At 41.4% G+C, this 17,792-nt stretch overlaps 1 protein-coding gene across 10 annotated transcripts in view; it reads left to right on the top strand.

The window, feature by feature from the left end:
* Positions 1-15,476: 15,476 nt before the first annotated feature.
* The window catches only part of PAM (peptidylglycine alpha-amidating monooxygenase), an 86,444-nt gene continuing 84,128 nt past the window's right edge, over positions 15,477-17,792 (top strand). For 9 of the 10 annotated variants that reach the window (XM_086629829.1, XM_086629828.1, XM_009981016.2 and 6 more), the window contains exons 1-2: positions 15,502-15,632; positions 16,788-16,908. In XM_086629829.1, coding sequence (XP_086485955.1) covers positions 15,541-15,632; positions 16,788-16,908 — 213 coding nt within the window. In that variant the 5' untranslated portion in view covers positions 15,502-15,540. Of the gene's footprint in view, positions 15,633-16,787; positions 16,909-17,792 lie in introns of all 10 variants that reach the window. The other variant, XM_086629832.1, reaches the window with a different exon arrangement.

Here is a 17,792-nt window from a genome sequence, read left to right as displayed (position 1 = left end):
GGTGGCTTTTGCTAAATGCATATCCCAATGTTTGAAGGTTCCACCACCCGTTGCTTTCAGTGTGGTTTTTAGCAATCCATTATATCGTTCAATCTTCCCAGAAGCTGGTGCATGATAGGGGGTGAGATATACCCACTCGATGTCGTGCTCTTTGGCCCAGGTGTCTATAAGATTGTTACGGAAATGAGTCCCGTTGTCTGACTCAATTCTTTCTGGGGTGCCATGCCGCCACAAGACTTGCTTTTCAAGGCCCAAGATAGTGTTCCGGGTGGTGGCATGGGGCACAGCATAGGTTTCCAGCCATCCAGTGGTTGCTTCCACCATTGTGAGCACGTAACGCTTGCCACTGCGAGTTTGTGGAAGTGTGACATAGTCAATTTGCCAAGCCTCTCCATACTTATGTTTCAACCAACGCCCTCCATACCAAAGAGCTTTCAACCGCTTGGCTTGCTTTATTGCAGCACACGTTTCACATTCATGGATCACCTCTGCAATGGTGTCCATAGTTAGGTCCACCCCTCGATCGCGAGCCCATTTGTATGTGGCATCCCTTCCTTGATGGCCTGAGGCATCATGGGCCCAACGAGCTAGAAATTTTTCACCTTTATGTTGCCAGTCCAGATCCACCTGAGCCACTTTAATCTTGGCGGCCTGATCCACCTGTTGATTGTTTTCATGTTCTTCTGTGGCCCGACTCTTGGGTACATGGACATCTACATGTCGTACTTTTACAATCAGCTTCTCTACTCAAGCAGCAATGTCTTTCCACAACGGGGCAGCCCAGATGGGTTTACCTCTGCGTTGCCAGCTGCTCTGCTTCCATTGCCATAGCCATCCCCACAGGGCATTTGCTGCCATCCAAGAGTTGGTATAGAGAGAGAGCATTGGCCACTTTTCTCGTTCAGCAATGTCTAAAGCCAGTTGGATGGCTTTCACCTCTGCGAACTGACTTGATTCGCCTTCTCCTTCAGTAGCTTCTGCGACCCGTCGGGTAGGACTCCATACAGCAGCTTTCCATTTTCGATGTTTTCCTACAAGGCGACAGGATCCGTCAGTAAACAGAGCGTATTTCTTCTCATTGTCTGATAGTTCATTATAAGGTGGAGCCTCCTCAGCACGTGTCACCTCCTCCTCCTCTGGTGACATTCCAAAGTCTTTACCTTCAGCCCAGTTAGTGATCACTTCCAAAATTCCTGGGCGATTGAGGTTTCCTATCCGAGCTCTTTGTGTGATCAGCGCGATCCACTTGGTCCATGTGGCATCAGTTGGGTGGTGTGTAGACGGGACGCTCCCTTTGAACATCCAGCCGAGCACTGGCAATCGAGGTGCCAGGAGCAACTGTGCTTCCGTACCAATCACTTCAGAAGCAGCTTGGACTCCTTCATATGCTGCCAATATCTCTTTCTCAGTTGGAGTATAGTTGGTTTCGGATCCTTTGTATCCTCGACTCCAAAACCCAAGAGGTCGACCTCGCGTCTCCCCTGGCACTTTTTGCCAGAGACTCCAGGTGGGACCATTCTCCCCGGCTGCAGTATAGAGCACGTTTTTGACATCTTGTCCTGTCCGAACTGGTCCCAGGGCTACCGCATGGACTATTTCTTGTTTAATTTGTTCAAAGGCTTGTTTTTGCTCTGGGCCCCATTCAAAATTATTCTTCTTTCGGGTTATTTGGTAGAGGGGTTTTACCATCTGGCTGTAGTCGGGAATATGCATTCGCCAGAAACCCACAATGCCTAAGAAAGCTTGTGCTTCCTTTTTGTTGGTTGGTGGGGACATAGCTGTTATTTTATTAATCACGTCCATCGGAATCTGACGACGCCCATCTTGCCATTTTATTCCCAAAAACTGAATCTCCTGGGCAGGTCCCTTGACCTTACTCTGTTTTATGGCAAAGCCTGCTTTCAGAAGGATTTGGATTATGTTTTCACCTTTCTCAAAAACTTCTTCTGCTGTGTTGCCCCATACAATGATGTTATCAATGTATTGCAAATGTTCTGGGGCATCACCCTGTTCCAGTGTGGTCTGGATCAGTCCGTGGCAAATAGTGGGGCTGTGTTTCCACCCCTGGGGCAGTTGATTCCAGGTATACTGGATGCCCCTCCAAGTGAAAGCAAACTGTGGCCTGCATTCCGGTGCCAAAGCAATTGAGAAAAACGCATTAGCGATATCAATTGTAGCGTACCACCTGGCTGCCTTTGACTCCAGTTCATACTGAAGTTCCAGCATATCTGGCACGGCAGCACTCAACGGTGGCGTAACTTCATTCAAGCCACGATAGTCTACCGTCAGCCTCCACTCACCATTGGACTTACGTACAGGCTATATAGGGCTGTTAAAAGGTGAGCGGGTCTTTGTGATGACTCCTTGACTCTCCAGTTGGCGAATCAACTTATGGATAGGAATTAGAGAGTCTCGGTTGGTACGATATTGCCGTCAGTGCACTGTTGTATTAGCAATTGGCACCTGTTGTTCTTCGACCCTCAGTAACCCCACAGCAGAAGGGTCCGTTGAGAGACCAGGCAAAGTAGACAGCTGCCTGCCTTCTTCTGTCTCTACTGCAGCTATGCCAAAAGCCCACCGGTACCCTTTTGGGTCTTTGAAATACCCTCTCTGAAGATAATCTATGCCAAGGATGCACGGGGCTTCTGGGCCAGTTACAATAGGGTGTTTTTGCCACTGCTCTCCAGTTAGGCTCACTTCAGCCTCTAACACAGTCAGTTGTTGAGACCCCCCTGTCACTCCAGAAATACAGATGGATTCTGCCCCTCTAAAGTTCGACAGTATCAAGGTGCATTGGGCACCAGTATCCACTAGAGCCTTATACTTTGTGGGGTATGATGTGCCAGGCCACTGAATCCACACAGTCCAGTAAACTTGATTATCCCTCTCCTCCACCTGGCTGGAGGCAGGGCCCCTCTAATGCCTGTTATCATATTCATCAGAGGAATCAGCAGGATTACAGTCAGGATGGCTAGGAGGATCAGCCCTCCCATTTTGACTAGTGGACTGCTCACTGTAGACTGGGGCAACAGCTGTCCTGGAGGAATTGGAGAAAGTTCTATTTCTGTTGGTTCTTCCTCCCAACTGGCGTACCCTGGCCTCTAAAGCGGAGGTGGGTTTTCCATCCCACCTTCTCATGTCTTCTCCATGATCACGGAGGTAGAACCACAGCTCACCCCGTGATCTGTACCGTCTCTCTTGTCTCTCTCGAAGAGGGTAACGCCTAGTTCTGACAGCTGAAATTCTAGAATGTTCAGGTGGTGGGAAATCTACTTTTTCTCTTAATTCTCGGGCCTCCTCAGACAGCTTTTCCACAGCCGCAACGCAGGTTCGTATAGAATTATTATCATCATATTGTCGGAGGTAGGTGACCAGATTACCTACGGATAGTGGTGCTTCATCGTCTCCGAAGTCCATTATTGCCAATGAGGTGGAATATGCTGCTGGCGCACTCCGTATAATCTTCTGCCACATTGGTCGTGTGCACCGGACGTCATCTGGATCTTCGAGTCTTGGTCCGCTTCTCGAGTCAAGATAAATCAACTCTCGCACAGCCAGTTCTCTCAGATACTGAATAGCTTTTTCTATGTTGGTCCACTTGCTTACATTACATGGCACCTCGTCCTTGTAGGGATACGTTTCCTTTATAGCTGCCAGGAGCCGTCTCCAGAGGCTGCGGACTTGTGTCTGCCTTCCAATTGCTTTATCAATGCCTCCATCCATGGCAAGGGCTCCCAGCTGCCTGGCTTCATTACCATCTAACTCCAGACTATTGGCTCCCATGTCCCAGCATCTGAGCAACCAAGAGACAATGGGCTCACCTTTAAGACGGCCATAATCTTTTCGAATATCTCGCAGCTCGCTCATTTTTAGAGATCTGGTGGTTATCGTCTCATCTATGATGTCACTTCTCCTCCATTGAGATTTTCTCTGGGGCGAAACAGAATGCTCCCGCTTCATTTCTCGTGATGGCCCTGGTCGCTCTTCATCATCATCATCATCATCCTCTCCTCTGCGTTCTGACTTTCGCACGCATTTCCTCAGTTGCTCTTCCTCCAATCGTTGTGATGGCCCTGGTTGCTCTTCTTTGTCTGGTTGCTCTGATGGCCCTGGTTGCTCTTCCTCATTTGGTTGTTGTGATGGCCCTCATTGCTCTTCTTCATCTTCTAACTTTTGTATACGTTTTCTCTTCGTTATGGGGGCAACTGATACCGTTGTAGTCTGAGTAGCTATAGTGCTTGTCATGGGAGTTGAGATGGCAAGCACAATAACCCGAGAAATAAATTGATATACACCCCTTAATGGCCGATTGATTTTGAATATATAGATAATTAAACATATATTCAGGAGACCTTGCAGGACAATCAAACCCGTTAAATTATTCCAATGATGTTCGGCATTATCAAAATCAAGGTAAGCTTTTGTGAATGAAAAATCACCGGTATAATTGGCGATGATATCTGCCAGGTAACGCTCAAAATTAATAAACGAGCTCCACATCACCATCCCCCTCTGCACCGCCGAATACAGAGACTGAGCTGGTCCCAGCACTGATGATCTTATCAGAGTTACACCATACAGCATAGCAAAGCCCTTAATTACCAATAACATACTTTTCATGCCGGTCCAACACCCAGAGCAAGAAAACCGCATAAACATTCCACCTAACATCATATAGGGTAAATAAGGCAGTAAATTATAAATGTCCGGTAACATGTACGCAAGCATAACAAACAGCATTCCAGCCAGCAACATTGTTATCTCAACCCCTTCGGGCCCCACGTTGGGCGCCAATTAAGACTGTCGTGGGTTAGGTTGAAACACACCCCCCTCACCCCCTAGCCGGTTGAAACACACCCCCCTCCCCCACCCCCAGGAATGAGGGAGAGAATTAAAGGATAAACGGGAAACCCGTGGGTTGAGGTAAGAGTGATTTAATACAGATGATTTAGTACAGTGTAGGTGCTCACCACCCTCTCGTATGCGAAGCCCGTCTCGTCCCGAAGCTGCAATCCCGGACGAACGCGAGGCCCCGAAATAGAGAGGGGCAGAGAGAGAGAGAGGGAGAGAGAGAGAGAAAAAGGAAAGAAAAACAACAGAGCAACAGCGCAGCAAGCGCAAAAGAGCCAAAGCGCAAAAGAGCCAAAGCGCAAAAGCCCTTCTGTCCGGCTGACCCTCACTTTTATACTGGGCATGAGACTGCATGATATGGAATACTAATTGGCCAGTTTGGCCCTCAATCTTAAGTTCCACCACAAATCACAAGGGGAATCGTGTTCCCCTTGTCCCAGCTATGCTCCCCACTTATCCCGCCGTGTTTCTGCACTCCGGCACACTGAAAAGTCCTTGGAGTCCAACCACAAACATCAGCTTGCTATCAACATTCTTCTCAGAGTGAGCCTCTGAGTAAAACCAAAACACTGAGCTCTTCTAGCTGTTAAAAACTCTGTCCCAGCTAAAACTAGGACAGTATCCTTTTTAAATTTTATACAAACAGGGGAGTTTTATTCTTACCTAAATTTCTTAAGTGTTTGATGGTTTGCCGTTTCTCTTGATTCTGTTGAGTCTGTTTTGGAGAGAGATTTGAGGATGAAAGTTTCTTGGGTCTGTCCCTGCACTGCTTCAGGTATGGTATTCAAGTATACTTTGTTATCTGTCTCAACAAGCTCTTTGTTACTGCTGCTAGAATTTGTTGGAGTAGTAAAATGACTTGATACTGGATTGTGGGATTTCTCTTTGTCCTATTCCAGCAAAGACCAATATTCTTTGAAGGTACCCTTCTTTCTCTTATTCTCTAAGAGGTTAGTTTATGGTTTATCTGTTTAGATTAAGTTATTATTTTTCAGTAAATAGTAGAATATTATTAAATAAACTGGTAGAAAGACTGGTAAAATATTTTGAAAATAAGGTTTGTCCTGCTACTTTTGTTTAATTCTTTTGTCTACTGACAAAGGACAATAAAACATGTCCAATTAGAAGAGTGGACTATTCCAAGGAAAGGGAAAATGAATAAATGAAGATGCATCATAAAAATTTATTGTAACCTATAAGCTCTATAGTCTAGGCTATTCTTAATTCTGTTCCATAAAATGAAATTTCTAAATAGTATATTAGGTAAAGAGTTGTAGATTTTTTGTTCGAGATCTGGCCTATAGTTAAAATGATCTTTGAAAGGTGTTTAAAGGCTTGCTTCCTGCAGCGTTTAATTTGTTGTCATTGTCTCTCAAACTGTCCTGTTCCCTGTTCCAATAATGGGTTGATTTCTGGTAAATTCTGTGTTTCCAAGTCCTTTCTGGCTCGCTTGCTTCTTCTGTAGGAACTGTTACTTAATAATAATAAACACCTTCCAAGCAGTGTACTGCCATAAATCATTTACATGGTGCTTAAAAAAGACTGTTTTGACATGACAAGTCACCAGTAAAACCAGCCTTTTTAGTTTCTGTCTTTTCAGAGAATCAAAATAATCACCTGACAGATGGAATAGGACAGGAGAGAGATTGTGTTCTGAAGGAAAAGGCAAACAATGCAAAATACATAAAATAATTAGCAAGGTATTGTTTGGGGTTTTTTGTGGGTGGGTTTTTTTTTCCCCAAAATGGTCAAACTTTGCATTTAAATACCTACATACACATTTACCACTGTTTTATTGAGTGTGAGGAAGGTGGGGCAAATCACTTGCAACACCAGTACTGAGTCTGTAAGAGTGGTCGTAAGCAATCAGACAAATTCTAAGCCAAAGAACTGAATCCTTTAATTTAAAACTAAAGAGATTTGATTATAGCTCTTGAATTATCTTTCATTTCCATCCCTCTAGTGGGATTTTATAGTGCAGAAGTCTGTGGGATTCACATATACTCAGGTTAGGAAAAGTAGATAATTTTTGCTGTTTCCTAAGGGACATTTCTGGTACATCTTAATTTATTTCAATTTTCAGTAAGCGGTAATTGTACTTTGACAGCTAAGAAAGTGCCTGTTGTGTCCCAGCACGTTCCAGTTTCTTTTTGCATGTGCCTGCAGATCTTAGCAAGGGAACTTGTGTAGTAAAATATAAAGCTTAACTTTTTTTTTACTCTTGGCTATACAGGCTCAGAAGAGATTTAACCAGAATTCTTAGCTTCTGTCCAAAGTGTGTATTCCAGAAATGCTTTTCAACTACTTATTAGTTACCCTAAGGACAAGCTAAGTCTTGTCCTTAATTTTCTTTTTATTAGAGTAGATGAAGATTCTTCTTCAATATTAAATCGTGGCCACTGTGCAGGAGTCAGAAAACATAAAGCTTGAGGATTTTGTAGAGTGGTATAGGAAGGGCAGTCTAAGGGCCTATACTCACATCTGTCAGAGTTTTGTGGAAAATAATAAACCAGTGAGTGAACCAGTGTCAAGCAGAGCTATAACTGTTGCTTTTTGTATTATGGCTCTTGCACATTCTATGCAAGATTCTCTTTAAAACACAAAAAACCTCTTAGCAGACAAACTTGGAAAAAAAAAAAAAAGATGGCAAATAAACTGTGAAGTCACATGTGATATCCCAACTAAAGATGTAGGATACTTGCCTGAAAAGATGGCTTTATGATCCAGTGCAACTGCTACAAAGCATGCAGGTGCCTATTCAAATTTGTGTTCAAAACATCGTTAAAAAAGTAGTCTTAGTCAATGCTATTGCTATTTTCAGTACAAAGGTGAGTGGGTGAAGTGTGCTGTTGTGCTGGGGATGAGAACAGATGATTTTGCAGATCTTTCTGACCTGACCTAGGATCTGCATACAAGATAAATGTTTTGTATGTGGCTTTAGATTATTTTGTAAACACCAAAACGGAATTGAGCTGACCTGAGATCTGATTCTACCCACTCCTGAAGAACTTTTGTGTGCAGTGAAACTTCTTAAAAGTTAACTGTTGTTTCATTGCTTTTATTGGTGCTATGACCTTGTGTGTGTGTGTTTGTATATATATGTATAGAAGCTGAATTATAAGTATATGTGAAGTTAAGTCAGTTTTGAACATTGTTGAACAGGAGCGTACAGCACAGCTGTGTGTGTGCGGTCTGGATTTGTTCTCCCTGTTTTACTGCAGTTCTGTACTCTCAAACATGTGTATTTGTCTGTCATACAGCAAGAACTTGTTTCTTAACATTTATCCATTAGGAATTGAAATTAGATGGTATCTTTAATTCTGGCACTCGTAAGAACCTCCTCATAGCATGATACTTAGTTAAAAAAAAAAAAAAAGGCAGCTCTAAATGTAGTGCTATGTTTGGTTGACCACACATTGCATTAAAAGTTATATAGGCCCTATATTTTCTGTAATCATGGTTTCATTAGTGGTCAAAGAATTTTAAGCTGTAAAAGCTATGGAGAGTTTTCTTATATTTCCTAGCAGTTTCTTACCCATTCTTTGCCCTGTATGGGCAGTGGAGTTGTAAAAGTAACCAAGAGACCTCAGTTTGGAGATAGAAAGTTTTCATCATCTTCTGCCATGACTGAAAGAGAAAGTCCTTGGTATCATCTATCCTTGGTGCCTTTTGTCTTCCCCGTGTCATGGGGAATACTAGAATGTGCATGGTTATAATCCCTTACCACATCACCTGCCATCTATTTCTCTCAAATTAGTTAGCGACTTTTAATTGACATACTGAACTGGCCTTATGTATTATTTTTAACGGTTGAAAGAATTAATTATTACAGACTTACAGAATTCTGGTTGATGTTGGAAGGGACTTCCAGAGGTCATCTGGTCCAACACCCCTGCTCAGGCAGGGCCACCTACAGCCAGGTGCCCAGGACCCTGTCCGGATGGCTCTTGAGTCAAGGATGAAGACTCCATACTTCTCTGGGCAACCTGTGCCAGTGCTCAGTCACCCTCACAATGAAGTTTTTTTTGATTCCCCGAGGGAACCTCTTGTGTTTCAGTTTGTGGCCATTTACTCTGGTCCTGTGACAGAATAGAATCATAGAGTCATTTAATTGGGAAAAGACCCTTAAGATCATCGAGTTCTACCGTTAATGTAACACTGCCAAGTCCACCACTAAACCAAGGCCCTAAGTGCCATGTCTACATGTCTTTTAAATAGCATGAGGTCATCATGCTGAAACTGGTTTCATCATTCTGAAACATGGTTTTGAAACTGGTAACTGCTGGCCTGGATAGGCACACCCTCCTTTGGCTTAAAAACTGGCTGGATGGCCGGGCCCAAAGAGTGGTGGTAAATGGGGCTAAATCCAGCTGGAGGCCGGTCACCAGTGGGGTTCCCCAGGGCTCAGTGCTGGGTCTGGTTCTGTTTAACATCTTTATCAATGACCTCGATGAGGGGATTGAACATACCCTCAGTAAGTTTGCGGACGACACCAAGCTGGGAGGCTGTGTCGATCTGCTCGAGGGTAGGGAGGCCCTTCAGAGGGATTTGAACAGACTGGATCGTTGGGCTGAGGCCAATGGCATGAGTTTTAATAAGGCCAAGTGCAGAGTCCTTCACTTGAGGTGTAAAAACCCCAAGCATCGCTATAGGCTCGGGGAAGAGTGGCTGGAGAGCTGCCTGGCGGAGAAGGACCTGGGGGTGTTGGTTGACTACCGGCTTGATATGAGCCAGCAGTGTGCCCAGGTGGCCAAGAAGGCCAATGAGATACTGGCGTGTATCAAGAATAGTGTAACCAGCAGGAACAGGGAAGTGATCCTGCCCCTGTACTCGGCACTGGTGAGGCCGTACCTGGAATATTGTGTCCAGTTTTGGGCCCCTCGCTTTAAGAGAGATATTGAGCTCCTGGAGTGGGTCCAAAGAAGGGTGACTACACTGGTGAAGGGGCTGGAAAATAAAACTTATGAGGAGCGGCCCAGGGAATTGGGGCTGTTTAGCCTAAAGAAGAGGAGGCTGAGGGGAGACCTAATTATGGCCTACAAATACTTGAGAAGGGATGGTGAGGAAGTGGGAGAAGGGCTCTTTACATTAGTGATGGGTGATAGGACAAGAGGAAATGGGTATAAGCTTAGTCAGGGGAGATTCAGGTTGGATGTTAGAAAGTATTTCTTCTCTGAAAGGGTTGTCAGCCACTGGAATAGGCTGCCCAGGGAGGTGGTTGAGTCCCCATCCCTGGATGTGTTTAAGAAAAGGGTGGATGAACTGCTTAGGGACATGGTTTAATGGGGGATTAGGGATGATTGGACTCGATGATCTCTAAGGTCTTTTCCAACCTAGAAATTCTGTGATTCTATGATCATGCCTCAACCACTTTCCTGGGCAGCCTGCTCCAATGCTTGACAACTCTTTCGGTGTTGTCTTTCATTTTTCCTAATATCCAATCTAAACCTCCCCTGGTGCAACTTGAGGCCATTTCCTCTTGTCCTATTGCTTGTTACCTGGAAAAGGAGACTGATACCCACCTCACTACAGTCTTCTTTCAGGTGGTTGTAGAGGATGATTAAGATCTCTTCTCAGCCTCCTTTTCTTCAGACTAAACAACCCCAGTTCCTTCAGCTGCTCCTCCTAAAACTTATGCTCTAGACCCTTCACCAGCTTTGGACACGCTCCAGCATCTCAATATTTGGCTTGTAGTGAGAGGCCCCAAACTGAACACAGTATTCTAGGTGTGGCCTCACTCACTAGTCCTGTTGGCCACACTATTTCTGTTACAAGCCAGGATGCTGTAGGCCTTCTTGGCCACCTGAGCACACTGCTGGCTCATATTTAGGCAGCCGTCAACCAACACCCTCAGTTCCTTTTCCGCCAGCCAGCTTTCCAGCCAATCTTCCCTGAGCCTGTAGTGTTGAATGGGATTGTTTTGACCCAAGTGCAGGACCTGACACTTAGCCTTGTTGAATCTCATACAGTTGGCCTCAGCCCATTGATCCAGCCTGCCCAGATCCCTTTGTAGATCCTCACGTGGATCAACACTCCTGCCCAACTTGTTGTCGTCTGCAAACTTATTGAGGGTGTACTTGATCCCCTCATCCAGATCATTGATAAAGGTGTTAGACAAGCTGTAACCTGGCTTCATCCTCTTTGCACCCTCCCTTCAGGTATTTATATACATTGATGAGATCCCCTGAGCCTGCTCTTCTCCAGGCTGAGCAGTCCTAGCTCTCTCAGCTTTTCCTCATAAGAGAGATGCTCCAGTCCTTTCATCTTCTTCGTGGCCACAAAGACTCTCTAGTGTGTCTGTGTCTCTTTTGTACTAGAAGCCCAGTACTGGACACAGTACTCCAGATGCGGCTTCACTACTGCTGAGGAAAGGGGGAGGGTCACCTCCCTTGACCTGCTGACAATACTTTGACTAATGCAGCAGAGGATACCATTAGCCATCTTTGCAGCAAGGGCATGTTGCTGGCACAATTCAATTTGGTGTCCACAAGGACCCCAGGGCCTTTTCTCCCAAGCTACTTTCCAGCTGGGTGACCCCCAGCATGTATTGGTGGCTGGGCTTGTCCCTCCCCAGATAGAGGACTTTGCACTTCTCTCTGTTGAAATTCTTGAGGTTACTGTCAGCCCACTTCTCCAGTTTGTCGATGTCCGTCTGGATGGCAGCATGAACCTCTGGCCTATCAGCCACTCCTCCTAGTTTGGTGTCATCGGCATTATATACCTGTGTTTCTGGTAATTGCTCTTCCAACCCGCAGATATCTAACTGTTTTGTGAGACGTTTTTATTGATGTTGAGGCTCAAGAGATTGTCTAATTTGATAGCTTCTTGCCAAACACTTTTTGTGTGCATCTTTGACCAGATTGTCGTAAGTGGCTATATTTAGCGCATTACTGAATCCCTAAGCTGATCTCACAACGAATTGATTTTCCTGTGTTATTAGAAGCAAAGCCGTTCAAGCTGGAGGCCTAGCTGCAGTTCAGTTGTTGAACTGGCTATTGTTGGTACACCCAATTGTTACTTAAGCTTTAAGTTTTGTCTCAGACAAAATGTGGACTCTCTGGTTTAGCTGAAGACAAAACTCAAGTAATCCTTGCTCAATTTCATTATTTCAGTGCGTAAGAAACAAGAAAAGAGATTCAGCGATGAGAAATCACCGCCTGTGATAGACTTTCATATCAATTCCCATAAGCTTTGACCATTTTTTTTTTTTCCTTTGAAGGTAGTGGTGGTTGAAAGTGAGGTTTCTGCTTGTGGCTTATTCACTTGGTGTTGTATATAAAATGTTCTAGTGACTCAACTGAGAACAAGAAATTATTATTATGTGTTTTATGAACTTTTGGTTAATACAGAGCTTTCATTTTCTGTAGTTCATTTTTTTAAATTGATCATTTATTCATTCTTCTTTTAAAAGACTCAGTTTAATTTGTATAACATCACATTGAAATATTGTTACCTTATTTTATGTGCTATTTTGAGTTGTATTTTGAATTCCAGCTTCTTGATCGCTTTTTCTTCCGCCCCGTTTGGCCTTTTCAGGAAGATGTCATGCAAGTTGCTGTTGGCTGTTTTGTTTTTCTTCATTTCCTTGCTTTAGATCATTGTTTTCTACTATGTCTGAGTGGGGCATGTGGGATGAAGTAACATGCTTACATTGCCCAATCTAATTTTCATCTTCCTTTCTCTCTTTTCGCTCTAGTCTTTGTCATTAATTATGTCTTTTTTACTTCATTTCTTCTCTTCCTTTGGGATCTTTTACCCCAAATTGAAAGCAAAATGGTGGTGTCAAGATGTCCGCATGATGAACCTAAGTAACTCTGTAATCTCATTATTGAATCTTTCATCCTCACTTTTTTCCGTTGTTTTCTGATGTTCTCATATGTTGCATCCTATCTAAAATTACTTGGAAATCTCTTCAGAACAGTGCTGCTTTTTTTTTCTCCCCCTTGCTTGTTTTTTTTCCCCTTCTTTTCCTTCTTTTCTCCCAAATGTAAAATTTGGTTGTGCAGGAGTCTAATCTTAAGTACCAGGTGCATTAAACTTTTATCTGTTTCATATCCATCCAGCTGATGAAACTGTAGTTAAAAACAAAGCTTGTAAATGAAATTGGCCCATTTTTTGAGTAGAATGTAAAGATGTTAGGCATACATTATTGATGTCACTACAGATGTAATTTCTTTACTTTTTTAGATAATTCCAGATTATTATTAATTATTTTTTTTCTCTCTGTGGTCAACATTCTAAAAGCCATAAATTGTCACATGTTCCTCTGTAACATTAAGGTGTGTTGTGGTGATTTTTGCTATTACCATGCTTAACTGTGGTGAGAATGGAAAGCTGCTGTAAAGAAACCCTCACATTTCAGATGAGGAGGGATTATTAATGATCAGATTTCTCAGTAGCTTTCTTTTATTGATTTGTATACTGGGTAGATGTTTGTAATAGACTTTGTGTAACCAATCTCAGATTTCTTGCAGCTGGCAAAAATAAAGCATTTTTGTTTCTAGTAACGGGAAAATATCTTTTCAGATTCCAAATAATTAAGTCAGAATGTTGTAATTCTGTGTGTATTAAAATCCATTGTACTCCTCCTGCCTCTGTTCTTCAGAGCTCTTGCTTGTCAAGTATATTTACAGTATGGTCTGAAAATAAAAGCAGAATTTCTTGGGTAATATAAATTTAAGAAGTAGTAGAACTTCCAGCCAGGTGGCTTACAATGATGCTGAACAATTACTGTTGTATAATTATACATTAAAATATAAAAGAATGAAGCCTTCTGTTTTTACAGTTGTCTTAACTTTTTGTTAAGCATACCATACTTGTCCTTTTTTTGTTTTTTTTTTTTCATAGTACAGTACAGTCCTTTATAAGTGTTGCAGCTTTCCATGGTTCACTAGTGAAGATGATTTAGATCACAGAAATGAAGACAAGAAAGTTTACAGAAAAAAAAAAAAGAATTAGGCTTGTATCATTGCTTGCGGGAATTATTTTGGATGGCTTTGGCATGTTTTTGGCAAGCTGAAAAACTAAGATGAAGTCTATTTTTAGTTGTTTGTGACTGAATCTTTTGTGTTATCCTTCAATGAATAAAATATGAAAGTTTAATGATGATTAATGTAATCAGCTTTTTAAATCTTGCAAATAGTCCGATGCAAATCTAATGTAGCTGGTAAACAACAGGCAAGTGGCCAGCATGGCTTCTTAGTCTATGCATAAGGACTTTTGTTTCATAAGAAGCCTTTTTAGAACACATGATCTGAGATAGAAGTAATTTTTCATAAAACACATGAATTTTAATTGTGTTTCATGTCAGAATCCTTCTTTTCTGTTTCATCCTTATAGCGGTATTTTGACTATGTCTTCCAGAGGCTGGGAGATAGTTGGTTATGGGTGTTTTTTTCCTATTAATGTTTGTCTTAAAAGAATTACTACTACATTTTAAAGATTTTGATTTTTATTATGACTTGATGTTTTTCTTCTGCCAGTGTTGGAATGCTCAATAAAAATACAAATATATGTCTTCAATAACACACTGTGATTTCCTAGCATACTTATAAAAAAAATTAAATTTTGAAATTAAAAATTAAAATGTCACATCAACTAAAATGGGGAAGTAAGAACAGTTAAAGCCATAGCAGCGAGGAGAGTAAAAGTTTACGCTGCGATAACCTCAGTATCTGAAAGAAGAGTATTCAAGTAATATAAAGCAGTGTGATCTGAATAGTTCTGGTTGCAGTATTTCCAAAAATGATTTTTAAGTATCAAGTTTCTGAAATGGTTGTAAAAAGTAACTAAAGCACATGAGAAACAGCACCTTAATGACATAATGGTGTATTTCAGGTTGTATTAAAATATTCTGCCAGTCTGCAATGTACACAGAAACATTTAGTGATAGTTGATAAAATTTACAAACCTTGATTGCTGCCATGTTAGTGTTTGTGGTTTTTTTGCTGCTGTAGAACACATTATACTGATGTGTTTATATGTATGAAATACTCCATGCTTTGCCTTTTGCATATTGAGGGGGTTTTTGTATTTCTTCCTGTCAAGATTTTGACATGTTTTGTGTGTCAGTATGAAACGTGTCAATTTCTGACCCTGTATGGATGGGAGGGGAGGAAGGGGAGGAATTAACAGACCTGGTGAAATCTTCACTGGATTGGGCTAAAGCTGGTGAAAGAACTTGCTGATGTATTAAAATGTCTCAACAGGGATTTGCTGAAAACTAATGCTGTAATGTGTTAGTCATCCTCTATCTGCTTCTATTTTTACAGGTTCTGAAGGATGACTGATGCTGGTTTCTGCGATGCCACCTGGAGTCTCCGGCACTGTGGATTGATAAGTAACGTGCAGATTTAAGTGCCCAACCTGGGGAGAAAGCATCAGGAGTGCTACTGCTTTTCAGCTCCTTAAGTGGACAGAAGTACAGTGTAATCTATCTGCAAGAGAAGATTCTTCAACAGATTTTTACAGCTAATAAAGACAACATAGCATCATCCACCTTCCTGATTTACAGCACATCACCTTCCAAGACAGATGGTCTGTCAGAAGCTGAAGGATGCCCGCAGAGCACATAATAATGAAGTACTGAATTGATACTGCTGCTGCTGCCTAATTGTCAGGATCAGAGCTGATAGAACTGCACTGCTCTTTTCCTGCTCCCTTAATCGGGCCAGGAACAGCAGGGTGGACATGGCTGGCCTCGTTAACAACCTGCTATTACTGTTTCTTGTTTCTCAAAACATCTGTTTGGGTTTCAGAAGCCCACTTTCTGTCTTCAAGAGGTGGGTTATACAGGAAGACCTTATGTGTTCAATGCATGCAGTCATGATATTAAGGAAGCATGTCTTAGATAAAAATGCGTATAATATTTGTTCGATTTTGCTAACTTGCTCTGAATTTTCTTTCTGCAATTTTGAAATGGCAGTCTTGTCATATTGTAGACAGAAAATCTTGTTTTATCCGTAGGTTGCTCTATAAAATGTGAGCTTAGAATCATAAAATGACAATTAATAGAACTTTTTAGATAATGCCACAGGTATATTTGAGACTACACAGGGAGTAAATATATTTCAGCTGCTCAAGTTAGCTTGCAGTGTAAAATGATGTTTTAATCAGAAGGCATCAGCTAGCTTAAAACTCGTCAATCCTGGGAAATTTGGAGGAGTTCTGAATGCAAAATTGCATAGGTAAACTTTAATTTAGTTGGACAAGAAAAGTAGCCTCTTAGCTTTCCAAAAAGGTGTTTTACGGCTTGTAAGGTATATTGGGCACTGTAGTTACCATGTCACTTCTATATTTTTATATACATATGAATATACATATTCAAAACTTACATCAGCGTTGCATCGTGTTTCAGATGTCTTACCGTTCCTTACAGTGAGTGATCTACGTTTTTTTACAGTTTGTTTATACATTGCATTCAATACAGACATTGACATTCATGTGAACTTACTGATTTACTATTTGCTTATAATAGGAGTTGATACAAATGTGGTGGGGTTGGAATTAAAAATTTCCTCTTTACACATTGTTTAATTTAATCTGTATTGAATTATACATCAGGCACATAGTCTTAAAAAAAAAACCACCAAAACTCCAAAACTGTTGTGAATGGTTAACAGTACTTGACATTTGCTAGTGAATTAATTCTGTCTGTACACCCATGTACCTCAGACAGTTATTTAGATGAGATGACAGGTTATGTTTTCAGCTAATATTTACCAAAGTAGTCTATCTGATTGCTCAGAGGAACTACTTCAATAAGTGTGTGATAAGTAAGATGTTTTCCTCAGCTCATGAAAGAGTGAAATTTCCAGTTTGCTCCTGGAGCTACTCAGCATTGTCAAACTTACTTACGAGTTATCAAGAGCCTTCTTTTTAGAAAGACATAACAAAAATAAGTTTTTTTTTTTAAATCTTTCCTCCTTTGTTTTAAGGTATAAAGATTCTACTGGATCTCATTCCAGTGAATGCCTTGGAAGTGACCGGCCAGTGATTTCACTTGGTCTATCAGATTTTACATTGGACATTCGCATGCCTGGAGTGACGCCTAAGCAGGTGAGAGAAATGCAGTTTTTCCTTTTACACTTAGTCTTTTTCTTATAAGCTAGGAAAATAAAGCCTTGACTACAATATCAATCAATAAAATCAGAAAAAAAACAAGGGTAACTTTTATAAATATGTGTATGTCCAGAGAAAAGTTGGAAACAGAAAGTAATCTCAAATGAGAGAAATGTCTTTTCATCTGATTAATTTTATTAATAAAATGTTGATTTTGTAAACTGAGTTGCTGAAGTTTATTAGAACAAGGAATATGAGTTTTATTGAAGTGAAGTATTTCCAGCTGTGCTAGTAAGACATACATTTATATAGAGTTGCAGTTTATACCAAATCTCAAATGACGCCTCAGTAAACTTAGTTAAATGAAATTGAATATTGCTGCAACATTGGCAAGCTGAGTGAAAACAACCAAAAAGCATTTTGTAAGGCTAATACTTTTGACCCAGTAAATTAAAATATTCCAGGAAAGGTACTATAAACAAGTTGTAATGATATACTCTTTCAGGTTTGAAGTTGCTTATCTTCTGCTGAGCCAAGTGAGTAAAAACGAAGACAGTAATTAAGATTTTTAACATTAGCATTAGCATTTTTAAGCTTCACGTGAAAGTCTGAGATTCTACTGTCATTTTCACATATAGTTCTATTAAGCAAGATAAACAATGATTAATCAGTGTTTTTTCACAGTGAGGCAATGCAGGAAATTATATATGTGATTAAAAGACCCCATGTCTCTTTTAGAGGGCTGCAGATGCTTGGAAAGGGCAGGATGTTGTGCTGCAGTAGATGATGACTCATTGTTGCAGATAGCACTTTCAAAAAATACTGAGGGGAAAATGAGGTTTTCAGTTATTGGGGAACACCCCTCTGGAACATGTAATTTT

This window comes from Tauraco erythrolophus, chromosome Z (genome assembly GCF_009769465.1).
Source record: "Tauraco erythrolophus isolate bTauEry1 chromosome Z, bTauEry1.pri, whole genome shotgun sequence".
In the NCBI taxonomy this organism is placed as follows: Eukaryota; Metazoa; Chordata; class Aves; order Musophagiformes; family Musophagidae; genus Tauraco; species Tauraco erythrolophus.
Note: the sequence above shows the minus strand (reverse complement) of the source record. Positions and strands in the feature narration are given on the sequence as shown.